Source organism: Nomascus leucogenys, chromosome 16 (genome assembly GCF_006542625.1).
Source record: "Nomascus leucogenys isolate Asia chromosome 16, Asia_NLE_v1, whole genome shotgun sequence".
Classification (NCBI taxonomy): domain Eukaryota; kingdom Metazoa; phylum Chordata; class Mammalia; order Primates; family Hylobatidae; genus Nomascus; species Nomascus leucogenys.
In genome coordinates, this window is record NC_044396.1 from 36,706,707 (window position 1) to 36,724,689 (window position 17,983).

The window sequence follows — 17,983 nt, forward strand, 5'->3', positions numbered from 1 at the left end:
CACGCCCATGTTATTCAAGGGTCTACTGCGTTGTTACAAGTATTACACACTATTCAAAATGCAATGAATTAGGTTCCTTTAAACAATCACGTGAAACCAAGACAAAATAGAGTAAGTTAATGAGACATACTCCTGCAAAAAGTCCATATCCACGGATAGCAATAGATAACTCCTTGTTGTTCGAATCCACATTTCTGATGATTCCATAAAACTGCTCCATAAAGTACTGCAGTTTACTTTTATGCATTTCTGCATTTTTCGCCACCATATTAGAAACCTGCAAATACATAATATTTATTTTTTTGGAAATATTTAATAGCAATGGAATCTATACAAACATGGAAAAACTAGAACTGTTTAGATGCTACTAATGTACTGTTATAGTTACACGCAATTGCTTTTAATCATAAAGACCCTTTGCTTCCATTTTGCTTAGTTTCAGGTTCAGAAAAGTATCTTAAATAAGGCTATGTGATACATTTTTCTTAGAGAAGGGTCTAAGAGACCAAGGACATGCATAAGTCTGAAAACAAAAACAAAAACAGGTTTTGAATTAAGGCTCTCTGAGGAAGCAAAGAGCAGTCTTTAGAGCTCACCTGTCACCCACAGGGTGAAAGAGAGCTGTCAGGGGACCAGTGACTTCAGACGTCATCAATAAATAGAGTTCAGAACAATCAGAAAGACAAGGCATCTCAGTTTTCAAAAAAAAATAAGCTACAAACTATAAAGCTTAAATTAAGTGATGCAAGGGGAAAATGTCGTCTGAGAAGCAAATAGATCATTATTTACCAAACCAAGAGACAAGAGCCTAAATGCAAGAACTAATACAGGTATTCAAAGAGCATTCCCCATTTCAGCACAAAGACTGTCCAGAATAAGAACGGAAGGAATCTATCTAGACAATTATCAAAGGCAGAAAAAAAACCCACCTTCCATTGCCAACTTATCCATACACTTCCCAATCCCCCTAAAGCCACTAGGTCTTAGAGCTTGACCTTCGGGGAACTTTGCTCCCTATTTGTTTTAGAAGAATGAAACATTGTATATACTGTCTCATAATTTCCTTCTTCACAAAACATATCATAAATGTTTCTCAAGAAGTAAACAAACAACATCATTTTACTTAATTACAGAATAGCAAATATTATATACTATGTGTAACCACCTAAACACTGCTAATTTTCTATTATTTTATTCCCAGTAAGCATGTTTTTAACGCATCTTTATTCAACTATTTCCTGTACATAATATTAAAGACTTGAAAATAATTATTCAACAGTAGCAGACAGAGGACAGATTAAAACATTATGGCTCATAAATATCATATATTACACTGCCACTGAAAATTAATCACACAGATGTCGACTGGGCGCAGTAGCTCACGCCTGTCATCCCAGCCCTTTGGGAGGCCAAGAAGGGTGGATGACCTGAGGTCAGCCTGGCCAACATGGTGAAACCCTGTCTCTAACAAAAATACAAAAATCATCCAGGCGTGGTGGCAGGTGCCTGTAATCCCAGCTACTTGGGAGGCTGAGGCATGAGAATTGCTTAAACGCAGGAGGCAGAGGTTGCAGTAACCCAAGCTCGCGCTACTGCACTCCAGCCTGGGCAACAGAGCAAAACTCAATCTCAAAAAAAAAAAAAAAAAATCATATAGATGTCACTGTGAGGAAAATATATTCAACATAGTGGGAAAAAGGCCAAAAAATTATGTATCCTTTATGTAAAGTCCTCTTTCCCTCTTTCTTCCTCTCTCCTCACTCCCTATTCTGAAGAAGGAGGGAAAGAGGGTGTCTCTCCTTGCCTGGGGCCTCAGGTCGCAAGGGATGATCTAATAATGGGACTCAGGGTGGAGCTGACCACACCCAGTAACAATGTGACTCGGAATGGGAGCTTTGGGTCACACAGCATCCCTGGAAGCCGAGACCCAACAACCCACTATGCCTACAGGGTGGGGCCCCAAGGGAAACCCCAAACACAGAGGTTTGAGGGAGCACCCAGTCAATGCTCCACACATGCTGTCACACATGGATGCTGGGAAAGGAATGCTGCCCTGACTCCGCGGGGAGAGGACCAGGGAAGCTCCACATTTGGTACTTCATCTCCGCACTGTGTGCCGCTTCCTTTGGCTGATTTTTATCTGGGCCCTTTAGCTGTAATAAACCATAGCTGTATCAAATTTGAGGGTATATTGGAAACTCCCAAACTTGCAACAGGCATCAGCCCTGAGGGCAGCATTGAGGATAGTTCTCTTGAACTTCTCCCCTGACTAAGCTTAAGTAACTTTCTCACGAGGTAGAGATTAGCAGGTAGAATATATTTCCTCAATGAAACTCTAAAATCTATTCAATGTAGTTTTTGTTAAGAATTGGAGTAGAGGACTGAAAAGTCTCTGGCAAGGATGTGAAACAGAGATGTCTGCGTGGCTCATTAAAGACAACCAGCGCAGTGGAGGGAGGGCTGGCAGGCTTCCCTGCAGGCCCACACCCCACCCAGCCCTGCGCTAGGAAAGGCAGGCATCACTAGGGAACAAGGCCCCCGGGGTGCCACCAGGGATGATCCCCCTACACACATTCTGGACACTCCTCCTTGCTAACAAAGCATGAAATTCTCTCTGTCAAGATGTTTATTGCAGTAAATGTTTACTGAGATCCAAACATATTCATATGAATCAGTAAAAAATAATTCCTCAGATTTTTATTTCCCTTAGCAAGTAAGGCCAGCCAAGTTCAGCGGAACAGGAGTTTCATGAAGAGGACCAAGAGGTAACCTCAAAGCCAAGAGTGACTGCAGGGAGAACACAAGTCTGACGGGAAGGCCAAGTACAGCAGGGAGACTAAGGAGGCGAGAGAGACAGGCGGCAGAGGTAGGGGCCAAAGACGAGGCCTATCGGCTCAATTTTTTGGGAGGGAGGCCCAGACCTGAAAAAAAGGATGGCAGTGCTTTCTCTTCTCCTTCCACACATCCCAGCTGTGACTCTCAGGCTAACACAACTGCAACACTGTTCACACAGGTTTGCATGGATAGCCTGTGAATGCTACAGTTTACCCATATACAGCAGGGCCCCTAAGAAAACATTTGTTGTGAATCTCCAGTGCTTTCCCTCAGAGCAACCCCAGAAGTCCCTTCCTTAGTGGCCAGGCCCCTGCGGCCACCTCTGGACGCCCAGGACATCCTGGAGACCAGCACTCAGTACGACAAGCATGGTCTCCTCAGCCGACCAGACAAGCTTCCACATACGCAGGTGCAGATTCTGTAACCACCTCCTATCCAGGTAGAAAATCCACAACGGCAAAGAGGCACCCCTTGTTTTCAAGTTGACACACAAGCATCTATCTATTCCCCAGAGACAGCTAGCCTTCCTCTTCCAGGAGAGATGGGGCTCCCCTCAGCCCTCCACCCACTCTCCAACCCTGACCTCCCAGCCCTTCCGGCCGCCTCCTCACCATGTCTTCGCTCCATTACACTTGTGTCAATCTAGGCTCTGAGGCCCTAATCAAATCTGGCATCTCCCTAGCTCTCTTTCACTCTGGCTGCCTCCCATGTGGCTGGCTGATCAACATCTTTCTGCTTTAAATACTACAGAAGCTATAGATCAACTTGTATTTATTTTCAAACATGCATGCATACAATGGGAATTTAATTCTGTGTGTGAAAGAAATATTGTTAAATGACAGTTGAATTTGTGGTACCTGTTTCAGAAAGGATTCCAGGGCTGAAAGTGCAGCTTTTTTCAATTCTACATTTGTGTGGGCACACCACTTTAACAAGACTTCAAATAGAGACACGTAGTTGTCCAGAAGGCAGGTGCTAAACTGAGATGCATGCAGGGCAAATAGGCGCAAGCCAGCTGCAAATGCAAAAGCCATTATATTTAAAATCAGATGACATAAGATAGAACAGAAAACCAACAAACCTGCAGGGATATGTCAAAGTCAACACTGTGCTCAGGAAGATCTAGTACCATTACACTACAGTAACCCAGGGATCCCTGTCAGCGCTCTAACACCGCCAATCAACAGGCCCATAACTTGGCTGACAAATCCCAAAACAAGGGTCAGAAGTGGAATCAGGATTCATTGAGGCAAAGTCAGAATCAAACAGCCTGGATCCCCTGAAAGATACCCTAAAATAAAGTGCTTTCAACCATGTAACCTGAGAATCACCATTTCAACCAGACCTTACTAAGTCACCGAAAGCATCCCTGTAAATAACTGTGTGTGAAACATCACAGATGTTATCACATTTGCTTTCATTCAAAGTTTAAGCAAAAGCTTACTTGAGATGTTAATTTAGTAATCTAAAATATTATACTTCATTATAAACAGAATCCTACCTGAGGGCACAGCATATCTCTTCAGATCAATCTATTTTTAGAAAAGAATAATTCACCATCAGTATTTGAAAGTCTGCACTGTAAAGGCATTAGAATAATATTAATAGTAATATTAATCCTACCTGAGGACGAATTGCCTTTAGTACAAAATTAAAAATCTCCCTTGAAGTCTGAGGATCTAGGGAAATACCAAGAAGGCTCTGTTACAAATCGTAATAACAGTATCACATGACACACTTTACAGACAGCTTGACACCTATATTAACCATTAGTCTCTTGTGAATTCAGGAGAAACATCCTTCATCATTCCATCCAGCTAAAGTTGCAAGTTATTACTGCTGCGTGGTTATGACTGTGAGAAAACAGAAAGAAAATCTGGAATAACAAAGACATGGTTTAAGCACCACCCCATCACTTATAAGCTCTGAGAGATTTAAACACCAACTCATCACTTACAAGCTCTGTTAGATAATCTCTCAGAGCCTCAATTTTCTTATTTGCAATAGGGACAGTACATACCTTTTAGGATAGTTTGGAGGATTAAATAAAGTAACTTACTCATCGCCAAACATACCATTTCTCCCCAATACACCCAGGCATTTATTCAACACATAGTACATGTAAGAAAAAGATTAAAAAAAAAAAAAAAAAAAAAAAACAGAAAAAAAACATAGTACATGCCAAGATATTATGACAATTACAAATACAAATAAATTATGATATTTGACCTCAGCATACTTATTAACTAAAAGGGAAGATAAAACAGGCACACATCTATAACATGAGGCTCTAATCCTGGCCTGACTGACATCACAGTTATTTGCATGACTGCCTCCCACCAGATTATTCATTGTAGCTATAGAGTCATGCTTTACTCATCACTAATTTCTCTATCTTTCTAACAGTGACTTGTAATCAGCAGAGACTCAAGAACTGTTTGCTTTCATTGCAAGGACTGACATATTTGAGACAGAGCCCTGATGATGATGTGATAGGCGCTGGAGAGAGAATGTGGTCAGAGAGGTCTTAAAGCAGAGAAACATCTGTATGGTTGCAGGATGGTGGCATAAATGAGATACAAAAAAAGCTACTTTGGAATTCATGACAAGCAGATTTCTTCTGACTATGAGTATTCTATAAACGCTTTCCCGATATGGTAGCATTTGTTCTGAGACTGAAAGAATAGGTACTAGTTTGGGAAAAGGTCATTCAAATAGAAAGTAATCATGTTAATACACACAAGTGTGCAGACACAAGGACACCCACAGTACACAGTGGGTTTAGGGTTGGGGACTTGGCAAGGACAGACTTCTCCAGGCTCTGCCCTCCACGGTCCACTCTCCTGCAGCCCCTCCCTCTAGTGGCCCACTCCCTGTAGAAGCATGGTCTTGTATCTGTTTTTTTCAATGTGGTAAAACAGACATATTTATCATTTAAACAATGTGTACAGATACAATTCGTTGGCACTAAATATATTCACACTGTTGTATAACCATCACTGTCTATACCCAAAATGTTTTCACCATCAATAACAGAAGGGTGCCCATCAAACACTAACTCCCATTTCCCCTCCTCCAGCCCCAGTAACCTCTATTTTAATTTGTCTTTGTGAATCTGACTACTCTAAGTACCTTGTGTGAGTGAAACCATACACTGTTTGCCTTTCATGGCTGGCTTATTCCACTTAGCATCCTGTCTGCAAGGTTCATCCATGCTGCAGCATGTGTCAGACTTTCCTACCTTTTTAAGTCTAAATAATGTTCCATTCTGTCTACGTGCCACATTTTGTTTATCCATTCATCCCTGGATGAACACTTGGGTGGTTCTAGCCCTTTGGCTTACTGTGGATTTGCTGCTAGGAACACAGGTGTGAAAATTCTTTTTTTTTTTTTGAGACAGAGTTTCACTCTATCACCCAGGCTGGAGTACAGTGGCACGATCTCAGCTTACCACAACCTCCACCTCCCGGGTTCAAGCTATTCTCCTGTCTCAGCCTCTCGAGTAGCTGGGATTACAGGCGCCTGCCACCACGCCCGGCTAATTTTTTTGTATTTTTAGTAGAGATGGAGTTTCACTATCTTGGCCAAGCTGGTCTTGAACTCCCGACCTTGTGATACACCCGCCTCAGCCTCCCAAAGTGCTGGGATTACAGGTGTGAGCCACCGTGCCCGGCCTGCTTCTATTTTTTTAAACCCTCTCTTGGCCAGGTGCAGTGGCTCAGGCCTGTAATCCCAGCATTTTGGGAGGCCGAGATGGGCAGATCACCTGAGGTCAGGAGTTCGAGAACAGCCTGGCCAACACAGTGAAACCCTGTCTCTACTAAAAATAGGAAAAATTAGCTGGGTGTGGTGGCACACACCTGTAATCCCAGCTACTCGGTAGGCTGAGGCATGAGAATTGCTTGAACCCGGGAGGCAGAGGCTGCAGTGAGCCAAGATCGTGCCACTACACTCCAACAAGACTCTGCCTCAAAAAAAAACCCTCTCTTAACCCCACATCTCCCATCAGCCACAGCCCATTTCTTTGCTCTCTTCCATTACAAGATTTGTCTAGCGTGTTCTCTACAAATGGCCTCCACTTCCTCCTGCTCTTCACTCTAGAGGTCCCATTTCCCCAATGTTCAATGGATGCGGTTCTCGTGGAGCTGAACCCACCACTTACTGCCAGTTCCTCCTCCTCCCCAGACTCCACCGGATGCGAGGCAGCCCTGCACTGCCTCCTCAGCACTCTCCTGAGACCCTCCGCCTGGTCTCTGCACTCTCACCCCCTCCTCATCTTGCTCATACTCCTAGCTTTAAATACTACCTATGTGATGAAGACCTCCAAATGTGTAGCCTGAAGTCTGATTTCTGCTGCAAGATCCCATGTTTCATGTGCAACTGCACACCTGACATCTAAGCCTGGATGCTTCCTAAGTGTCTCCAGTTAAACACATCCAACACAAAAGGCCGGGTTTCTACAAAAATCCCAGTCTCTCCCATCTCATTCAGCTTAGGAGTCAGTGCGCAGCCCTCAGTCCCTCACTCATAGTCTCTCAATCCTACACTAACTCACATCCCACACCCAACAGCAGTCAGGCAGACCTCTGTGAAACATCTCCTGGCCCACATCCACTCCTTTTTGAAAAGCTCTGGCTCCCATTCCATCTGGAATAAGATCCCAGCTCAGAAAACCGTCAAACACCAACCCTGTGTCCTTCCCATCTCACCCTGGCCCACTTTGTGTACCTCCACACTCTTGACATGCCAGCTCTTGTGGACCCTCGGACTACTGCACGCAGGCTAAGCACAGGGCCAGAGATTGGCCGAGCACGGGGCCGGGTGCTGAGCAGCTGCTGCCTGGAATGACTGCTCTTCCCAGCACTTCTCCAGCTGTCTCCCTACCCTCCTTCTGAGCACAACTTCTGCGTTACATCCTCAGAAAGTACCAGTGGGTCGTGTGCTCCACCTCTCCAAATTCTGGCATTCCTCTTCACTACACCCCACCTCTGTTTGTTCATCTGTCTCCTCCACTAGACTGAGCTCATGATGGTAGGAACTTGGTGATTTCAATCACTGGTTTAACACCAAGTTCATCACTCTTTAGCTAGATGGCACCCATGGCCAGGCACGGTGCCTCAAGCCTGTAATCTGAGCACCTTTGGGAATGTGAGGCGGGTGGATTGCTTCAGCTCAGGAGTTCAAGACAAGCCTGGCCAACATGGGGAAACCCCATCTCTACAAAAAATACAAAAATTAGTTGGGGCCGGGTACAGTGGCTTACACCTGCGATCCCGGCATTTTGGAGGCCAAGGCAGGTGGATCGCTTGAGCCCAGGAGTTCAAGACCAGCCTGGGCAACATGGTGAAACCCCGTCTCTACTAAAAACACAAAAATTAGCCGGGCATGGCATCGCGCACCTATAATCCCAGCTACTTGGGAGGCTGAGGCACAAGAATCACTTGAACGCGGGAGGGAGAGGTTGCAGTGAGCCAAGATCGCACCACTGCACTCCAGCCTAGGTGACAGGGCAAGACTCAAGTCTCAAAAAGAAAAATAAAATAAAAATTAGCAGGGCATGGTGGCATGCACCTATAGTCCCCAGCTACTTGGGGAGGGCCACAGTGGGAGCATCATTTGAGCCCAGGAGGTTGAGAATGCAGTGAGCCCATATCATAGCACTGCACTACAGCCTGGATAACAAAGTGAGACCCTGTCTCAAAAAAATATATATTTACATATACATACACACACACACATACACACGTTTATATATATATATTAAAAAAATTTTTTTTGAGATGGAGTCTTGCTCTGTTGCCAGGCTGGAGGGCAGTGGCGCAATCTCAGGTAACTGCAGCCTCCGCCTCCCGGGTTCAAGATTACAGGCATGTGCCACCATGCCCAGCTAATTTTTATATTTTTAGTAGACGGGATTTCCCCATGTTGGCCAGGATGGTCTCGATCTCTTGACCTTGTGATCTGCCCACCTCAGCCTCCCAAAGTGCTGGAATTACAGGTGGGAGCCACCTTGCCTGGCCTTATAATTATTTTTATAACTCATTCATACAGTCTGTATTTCCTGGGTGCCTTATGTACATGTACAAATGAATTAGTATTTAGTGCTTGAAGTCACATGATCATGGCATCACAAAAAAAAGTATAAATTTTAGCCTCAGACCAAGGCTTAAATCCCAGACTTGCCATTTGTTAGCTATATTAGTTTCCTAGTTTTGCCATACAACTTACTGCAAACTTAATAGTTAAAAACAATACAGATTTATTACCTATAGTTCTAGAGGTGAGAAGTCTGAAATGATTCTCATATTGAGCTAAATTTAAGGCATCAGCAGGGCTGTGCTCCTTCCGAGAGGCTCTAGGGGAGAACCCTTTTCTCACTTCTCCAGACTCGAGAGGCGCCCTGATGCCTTGGCTCCTGCCACCTTCCAGATCCCCTTCCTCTGACCTCCTCTGTGCCTCCCTCTTCCACATTTAAGGACCCTGTGATCATACCAAGCCCATGGGGATGATCCAGGATCATCTCTCCAGTTCAAGGTCAGCTGATTAGCAACCTTAATTCCGCTATGCCATGCAGTGTAACAGGGATTAGGATGGGACACCCTGGTGGCCATTATTCTCCTAACCACGCAAGTCACTGTGCAACTTGGGGCAAGTTACTTAACCTGTCTGAGTTGCAGTTTACTAATCTATACAACAGAGACATTTTACCTGCCATGCAGTCATTACAGGAACTTGCCTTGCGACATGTCTAGAGTAGTCCTTAACACACAATAAATGAGCACTAAGTGCTACTGTTTTCCTTCCACTATATATGTTTGCTGAGTGCCAATTTATAAGCCAAGTAAACACAAAGACAAATAAGCAACATCACCTGCCAACAGGGTCAATGGAGAGAATTAAACATATGACCTAACATACTTAAAATATGACCCTAAGTGCTGTCACAGAGGGGAGTACAGAGGCCAGAGGAAGTGCTCACCTCGGGGGAATCATAAATGCTTCCTAAGAGGGGTGACGGTTGAAAAGAAGCTGAGGAAGTGGGAGCCACAGGATACAGGAGAGAGGAGAGAGAAGACAGGACGGAAAATTACACAGGGCTACTCTAACAATCTTGATAAGCAACGAAGAAGGCATGGGTAGAAACATTGGCTTAAAATGAAACTGCTGCCTATATAGGTTAAAAAAAATCATTGGATATAAGCAATTTTGTAAGTTTCAACCTAATGGAGGAAAAACAGAGTAGGTACAAACATTTGGTAATTACTTGAAGATAAAGTGATAAGGAGACCAGGGGTGGTGGCCCATGCCTTGTAATCCCAGCACTTTGGGAGGCCAAGACAGGTGGATCACCTGAGGTCAGGAGTTGGAGACCAGCCTGGCCAACATGGTGAAACCCCATCTCTACTAAAAATACAAAAATCAGCTGAGCATGGTGGCACACGCCTGTAATCCCAGCTACTTGGGAGGCTGAGGCAGGAGAAAGGCTTGAACCCAGGAGGCAGAGGTTGCAGTGAGCCAAGATCGCGCCATTGCACTCCAGGCTGGGTGACAAGAGTGAAACTCTGTCTCAAAAAAAAAAAAAGTGATAAGGAAGAGCACAGGAGTTTTTTCCCTGCCTTAAGATTATTTTAGGATCGGCCAGGCGCAGTGGCTCACACCTGTAATTCCAGCACTTTGGGAGGCCAAGGCGGGCGGATCACGAGGTCAGGAGATCAAGACCATCCTGGCTAACACGGTGAAACCCGTCTCTACTAAAAATACAAAAACAAAATTAGCTGGGCGTGGAGGCGGGTGCCTGTAGTCCCAGCTACTCGGGAGGCTTAGGTGGGAGAATGGCGTGAACCCGGAAGGCGGAGCTTGCAGTGAGCGGAGATCACGCCACTGCACTCCAGCCTGGGCGACAGAGCGAGAGTCCAAAAAAAAAAACAAAAAGATTATTTTACGATAAAAAGCTATATTTATCTTTTCAAAAAAAGAAAAGAATTTCATTGGCCAGGCGTGGCAGGTCATGCCTATAATCCCAACGCTTTGGAGACTGAGTTGGGAGGATCACTTGATGGGAGGAGTTCAATACCAGCCTGGGAAACACAGCGAGACTCCATCTCTGCAAAATATAAAAGGAGCCAGGCATGGTGGTGCCTATAGTCTCAGCTATTTTTGATGCTGAGGTGGGAGAATTGCTTGAGCCAGGAGTTCAAGACTGCAGTGAGCCGTGATTGCATCTGTGAGTAGCCATTGTACTTTTGCCTGGGGAGACCCCATCTCTTAAAAAAATTAAAAAAATTAAAAAGCTGAACTTCGGCAAAATAAGGGATTTTTGTGTACCAAAGGACATAATCAACACAGTGAAAAGGCAACTCAAAAAATGAGAGAAGGGCCAGGTGCAGTGGCTCACACCTGTAATCCCAGCACTTTGGGAGGCCAAGGTGGGCAGATCTCTTGGTTGGAGACCAGCCTGGGCAACATGGGGAAACCACGTCTCTTCAAAAAGTACAAAAATCAGCCATCTGTGGTGGCACATGCCTGTGGTCCCAGCTACTTGGGAGGCTGAGGTAGGAGGATCACTTGAGCTCAGGAGGTGGAGGCAGGCAGAGAGCCATGCTCACATCACTGCGCTCCAGCCTGGGCAACAGAGTGCGACCCTGTCTCAGAAAAAAAAAAAAGAAAAGAAAAAGACAGAAAATATTTGCAGCTCATATATCATATATCTGTTAAGAAACTGGGATCTGGCTAGGCACAGTGGCTCACACCTGTAACCCTAGTACTTTGGGGAGCCAAGGCAGGAGGATCATTTGAGCCCAGGAGCTAGAAACCAGCCTGGGCAACAAGGCAAGACCCTGTCTCTACAAAACATTTTTTAATATCAGGTATACACCTGTGGTCCTAGCTACTTGGGAGGCTAATGTGGGAGGATCCCTTGAGCCCAAGAAGTTGAGGCTGCAGTGAGCCATGTTTGAGCCACTGCACTCCAGCGTGGGTGACAGAGCAAGACCCTGTCTAAAAAAAAAAAAAAAAGAAAAAGAAAGAAAGAAAAATGATATCTACAACTCAACAAAAAGGCAAAAAAACCAATTAACCTAAAAAATGGGCAAAAGATCTGAATAGACATTTCTCTAAAGGCACACAAGTGGCAAGTAAGTACATGAAAAGATGCGCAACCAATATCATTCATCATCAGGGAAACACAAATCAAAACCACGAGACATCCCTTCACAACCATTAGGCATTAGGATGTCTACTACCAAAAACACAGAAAATGACAAGTCAGTAAGGATGTGGAGAAACTGCAACCCTTGTGTACTGCTGGTGGGAATGTAAAATGCTGCAGCTACTATGAAAAACACTATGACGATTCCTCAGAAAATTAAAACTAAGGTTACCATACTACCCAACAATCACAATTCTAAGTATATATCCAAAAGAATCAAAAGTAGGGACTGCCAACAGATTTCTGTACAACAATGATCATGGCAATACTACTGAGAATAACCAGTAAGCAGAGGCAAACCAAGTGCCCATACATGGATGAATGAATCAACAAAATGCAGTAAATACACGCAGGAATATGATTCAGCCTTCAAAAAAAAGACAATGCTGACGCATCAGGATATGGATGAACTTGAAAGACACTATGCTAAGTGAAATAAGCCACACAGGAAAAGCTACATACCGTAAGTTCATCTGTGCAACTTTTTGAAATGACGAAACCACAGATGGAGACAGATGAATGGTTATTAGGTGGCCAAGACGGGGGAAGAGGTTAACTATGGCTCTAAGTCAGTAGCACATGGGACCCTTGAGCTAATCAATCTACTCAATACCTTGACTACAATGGTACGTACACGTGAAAGAATTACACAAAACTCGCTGGGTGTGGTGGCTCAAGCCTATAATCCCCGCATTTTGGGAGACCAAGGTGGGCAGATTACTTGAGCCCAGGAGTTCAAGACCAGCCTGGGCAACATAATGATACCCTGTCTCAATTATTTAAAAAAAAAAAAAGAATTAAAAAGGGCCAGGTGCAATGGCTCATGCCTGTAATCCCAGAACTTTCCGAAGCCAAGGCAGGCGGATCACTAGAGCCCATGAGTTTGAGAACAGCCTGGCCAACATGGTGAAACCCCATCTCTACTAAAAATACAAAAATTAGGCCGGGCACGGTGGCTCACGCCTGTAATCCCAGCACTTTGGGAGACCAAGGCAGGCAGATCACTTGAGGTCAGGAGTTCGAAACCAGCCTGGCCAACATGGTAAAACCCCATCTCTACTAGAAATACAAAAAAAAATTTGCCGTTTACTGGCAAGCGCCTGTAATCCCAGGTACTCGGGAGGCTGAGGCAGGAGAATCACTTGAACCAGGGAGAAGGAGGCTGCAGTGACCTGAGATCGAGTCACTGCACTCCACCCTGGGGAACGGAGCAAGACTCTGTCTCAGAAAAAAAAAAAAAAAAAAAGAAAGAAAGAAATTTGCCAGGAGTGGTGGTGCATGCCTATAGTCCCAGCTATTCAGGAGGCTGAAGTGAAGAACTGCTCGAACCTGGGAAGCAGAGGTTGCAGTGAGCCAAGAAAGTACTACTGCGCTCCAGCCTGGGCGACAGAGCAAGATTCTGTCTGAAAAATAAATAAATAAAATTTTAAACAACTGCAAAGAACTAAATACACATACACGAATATGTGCATGTTAAACTGGTGAGATCTGACAAAGCTCAGTGGACAACATCAATGTTAACGCCCAGCTTGCTGTTGTGCTATAGTTGGAAAAGATGTCATCATCAGGGAAACTTGGGAGGGCCCACAGGTCCCTCTAGATTATTTCTCACTACTGTATGTAAATTCAGGATTGGTTAAGAGTTCAAAGAAATAATCAGGCATTGCTGGTTAGACTTACAGTTTTTGAATAAAGAAAATCAAGTGAAGCCAAGCAATACCTTCTTCCATGGACTTAGTGAAGTTGCACAGAAGTGAGGACAACCCCTTCAGACATCCTGCCAGAACAGGTAGTTTGGGCTCTCTTACTGCTGATGTCATCTAAAAGAAAAGATTTAAGAAGATGTCATTACAAGAGAAAAACACAACCACATCTATGGAAGCAGAATGTCATAAAGTTCATCATACCTGGGTCTTAAGTTCACCCAGAAAAGCACGGAACAGGTTTTCTGCATTATTTATCATCTCACTAGGATGAACTTCACCCAATAATCCTAGGAGCTCATATACTTTTTCTAAAACTGAAAAGAAAATTTTAGACAAGTGAAGGCCTCAAACTACATTTAAATAAGTTAAACTAACCAAAATGTATGAAGAAAATAAACTAAAGTTCAAAATTGATTTTACAGTAAGACACATAAAATATAAAGCTTTTAGGACTGCATTCTTTCCTAAGTTTTATGCAAATGTATTAATCATATTTGACATGTCTTGTGAGTTTTCTATTTAAAGGAATAATTTTGTAAAAATTAACATTTTTATGAAGGGAAGTCTTCACACATTGTTTTTGTTTGGTTCCATTTTGGTTTATTTTCAGCAAAAAGGATTCGACTGTAAAATAAGACCTTGGTAGAGAAAACCTAAGTCTTACGCTAATAATTTGTTAATATTAATTTGCTAAACTATTTGAAAATAACATGTAAATGCATCTCACCTGTATCTGGTATTTTTTTTTTCAATGCAAGTTCTCCATAGAATTTACTAAATAATTCTCCAATTTTAAATTCATCCATGAGTCTAGAACTTCTAAAAGTCTGAAGTAACTAAAAGAACACAAATTAGGACATCAATGTAGTGTGGGAATCAAGAAAAAAAAAAATACAAATTAGCATTCTCTCTAAAGAGGGAAATAAAGGGATTCCTCTATCTCAGTGCATCTGTACACAGCAAAGGTTCAGAATTAGGTGTGTCTCAAGGATTTACACTTGGTCTCACAGGATTCACATCCACCCAGCTTATCTGGGAATTAAAGGTTGGGATGGGTATGGTGGAAGAACATCAGGGGAAGAATGCTCTAGGCTTAATTGTTACCTTCCCAAGAAACCAACAACATGACTAGAATCTTTCTCCCAGAAGCCTACAAAACAAAGGACCAACCAGAAACAAAGGAATTCTAAAATACAAATACAAAAAAAAAACCAGAAACAGGTCACAGTGACCCCAACAACCACTTAACTGCAACGTATCAACCGATTCCTGCCAGACGCAGTGGCTCACGCCTGTAATCCCAGCACTTTGGGAGGCCCAAGCAGGCGGATTACGAGGTCAGGAGTTCGAGACCAGCGTGACCAACATAGTGAAACCCCGTCTCTACTAAATATACAAAAATTAGCCAGGCATGGTGGCACATGCCTGTAATCCCAGCTACTCAGGAGGCTGAGGCAGGAGAATGGCTTGAACTCGGGAGACAGAAGTTGCAGTGAGCCGAAATCGCGCCACTGCACTCCAGCCTGGATGACAGAACAAGACTCTGTCTCAAAAAAAGAAAAGAAAACATGTGAACTCTTTCCCATTGCTAAGGTTTTAGGAAAAACCTCAGAGATACAAGGTGATCTTTCAGCAGTTCCTAATAGCATTAGGTTTTGCCAAAGCCAGTAAGGGTGATAAATGAAAGGGCAATAAATTCCTTAGTCATTTTCCTCCTTCATTCTCCTCACAACTCACAATTCTTCTTTTACTACCCAGAATAGTCTGAGAACAAAATGCCAGGGTATTGTCAGGTGATGGTTGGAAAATGTGCATCCTACCCATACATCAATGTGATTAGATCCTATCCTTCCCCAAACACATCACCCAAAACACAACTCAAAACTCTGACTTTCTTTTAAAAGTTATACGTTTAATGTAAAATACGTGTACTTAGAAACATAATTACCTTAATAAGAAGGTCCAGGGCTGGAATTTTACATTTAGCGGCTCTATCTTTTGTATAAACACTGGTACAAGTATTCTAGGTTTTAAAAAAAATAACCAAAATCATCAATAAGATATAAAAACTAAGACTCAGCAATACCTGAAACTACGTCTCCAAGAGGAGCAATACCAAAATTCAGTATTTAGCTGTGGAAAATATAACATTAGGCCAGGCGTGGTGGCTCATGCCTGTAATGCCAACACTTTGGGAGGCGGAGGTAGGCGATCACCTGAGGTCACAAGTTGGAGACCAGCCTGGCCAGCATGGTGAAACCCTATCTCTACTAAAAATATAAAAATTAGCAGGGCACGGTGGCACACGCCTGTAATCCCAGCTACTCAGGAGGCTGAGGGAGGAGAATCGCTTGAACCCGGGAGACGGAGGTTGCAGTGAGCCAAGATTGTGCCACTGCACTCCAGCCTGAAAGTATTCACCGAACTCTGTGGTTCACGCCTGTAATCCCTTTGGGGATTACAGTGTGGTTCATGCCTGTAAGCAATTTGGGAGGCGGAGACGGGAAGATCACTTGAGCCCAGGAGTTCAAGACCAGCCTGGGCAACAAGGCGAAACCCTGTCTCAACAAAAAAAAAATACAAAAATTAGCCAGGCATAGTGGCACATCCTGTGGTCCCAGCAACTTGGGAGGCTGAGGTGTGAGAATCACCTGAGCCCACGAGATGGAGGCTGCAGTGAGCCATGATCGCACCACTGCACTCCAGCCTGGATGACAGAGCAAAACCCTGTCTCACAAAATAAAAACAAATAAACAATAAAAATAAAAATAAAAATATACAAAATAAAAATTATTATTATTATTTTTTTGAGATGGAGTTTCGCTCTTGTCACCCAGGCTGCAGTGAAGTTATGAAGAGGCCGTCAGGGCCCCAGGGAGCCCAAGGTGCCACTGCCACCTCCTCAGGAAAAAAAATTATTAAGATAGTTATTAAAAAAAAATTATCAAAGTAGTTTCTCTGACAATGGCCTTAGCTTACTCAATCTAAATAACTAATGGGCAACAAGAGCAGAACTCCATCTCAAAAAAAAAAAAAAAAACTAATGAAGAGCCCACTTCATTTGTAACACAATGAAGCAGAAGTAAGCAAATTCCCCAATGAGAAAGGAAAATGTTTTACCTTTAAAATAAAAATCCAAGTTCCTTACACCATAAGTTAAAAGAGATGTTGATATATAATGTAATAAGGTTTGTTTTTTAATTCTCACCTTAATTTCAACAGAGTAAGGTGCGATCTTCTGGCCCATTTTTTCTAAGAAAATACATAAAAACTTTAGGATTTCTTCTCTACATTCACGAAACTGTAACGAAAGAGATACATATTGTAAATACGGGTAAGAGGAGTCACTCCAGGAATATACAAGAAAAGCAAAACCAAAATTGTCAACTTACTTCAATACTGTTGAGTGACTTCCGGACAAATACAAGCAAACCGAAATCTCTGGAAAAAACTAAAGATGTCTGTAATGCTGTTCAAAAAAATAAGTAAGCAAGTTAAGAGAGTGCCAAGAGCATCACGTAAACCACTCCTAAAGGGGTTGCAATGATTTTATTATTTTTTTTGAGACGGAGTCTCGCTCTGTCGCCCAGGCTGGAGTGCAGTGGCGCGATCTTGGCTCCGTGCAACCTCCGCCTCCCGGGTTCATGCCATTCTCCTGTCTCAGCCTCCCAAGTAGCTGGTACTAAAGGTGCCCACCACCACGCCTGGTTAATTTTTTTTTTTTTTTTTTTTGTATTTTTAGTAGAGACGGGGTTTCACCGTGTTAGCCAGGATAGTCTCGATCTCCTGACCTCGTGATCCGACCGCCTCGGCCTCCCAAAGTGCTGGGATTACAGGCGTGAGCCACCGCGCCTGGCCAAGGTTGCAACGGTTTTCAAGGCAGCCTGCCTTATAAATATAAAACACTAACCCAAGGTTGCTGTATTAAAACAAAGCAGAAAATTCTAGACAATGTTCCACAGGGATGCAGTATGCAAAATAATGGCCCCAAAGATGCCTGCATCCCAATCCCTGGGGTCACATCTTGTGAATATGTTAAATGTATATAGCAAAAGGAAATTGAGCTTGCAGATGGAATTAAGGTAGCTAATCAGCTAACCTTAAAATGGGAAGATCGTACTGGATTATCCAGAGAGCCCAATGTAATCACACAGGCCCTTAAAGTAAGGAGATGAAGAAGCTGGGAAAGCCAGAGATTCCAAACCTCTAGTTAGGGAGATTTGACATGCTGTTG

General features: G+C 43.4%; 1 protein-coding gene across 1 annotated transcript in view; it reads right to left on the reverse strand.

Annotated features, from left to right (window-relative positions):
* PRKDC (protein kinase, DNA-activated, catalytic subunit) overlaps positions 1–17,983 on the reverse strand; it is a 184,772-nt gene that overhangs the window by 164,877 nt on the left and 1,912 nt on the right. Inside the window, exons 2-11 of the mRNA XM_030795536.1 lie at positions 17,142–17,218; positions 16,958–17,050; positions 15,698–15,772; positions 14,477–14,585; positions 13,951–14,063; positions 13,764–13,863; positions 4,459–4,514; positions 4,337–4,367; positions 3,693–3,850; positions 131–277 (exon numbers count right to left, since the gene is read on the reverse strand). Coding sequence (XP_030651396.1) covers positions 131–277; positions 3,693–3,850; positions 4,337–4,367; positions 4,459–4,514; positions 13,764–13,863; positions 13,951–14,063; positions 14,477–14,585; positions 15,698–15,772; positions 16,958–17,050; positions 17,142–17,218 — 959 coding nt within the window. The remainder of the gene's footprint in view (positions 1–130; positions 278–3,692; positions 3,851–4,336; positions 4,368–4,458; positions 4,515–13,763; positions 13,864–13,950; positions 14,064–14,476; positions 14,586–15,697; positions 15,773–16,957; positions 17,051–17,141; positions 17,219–17,983) is intronic.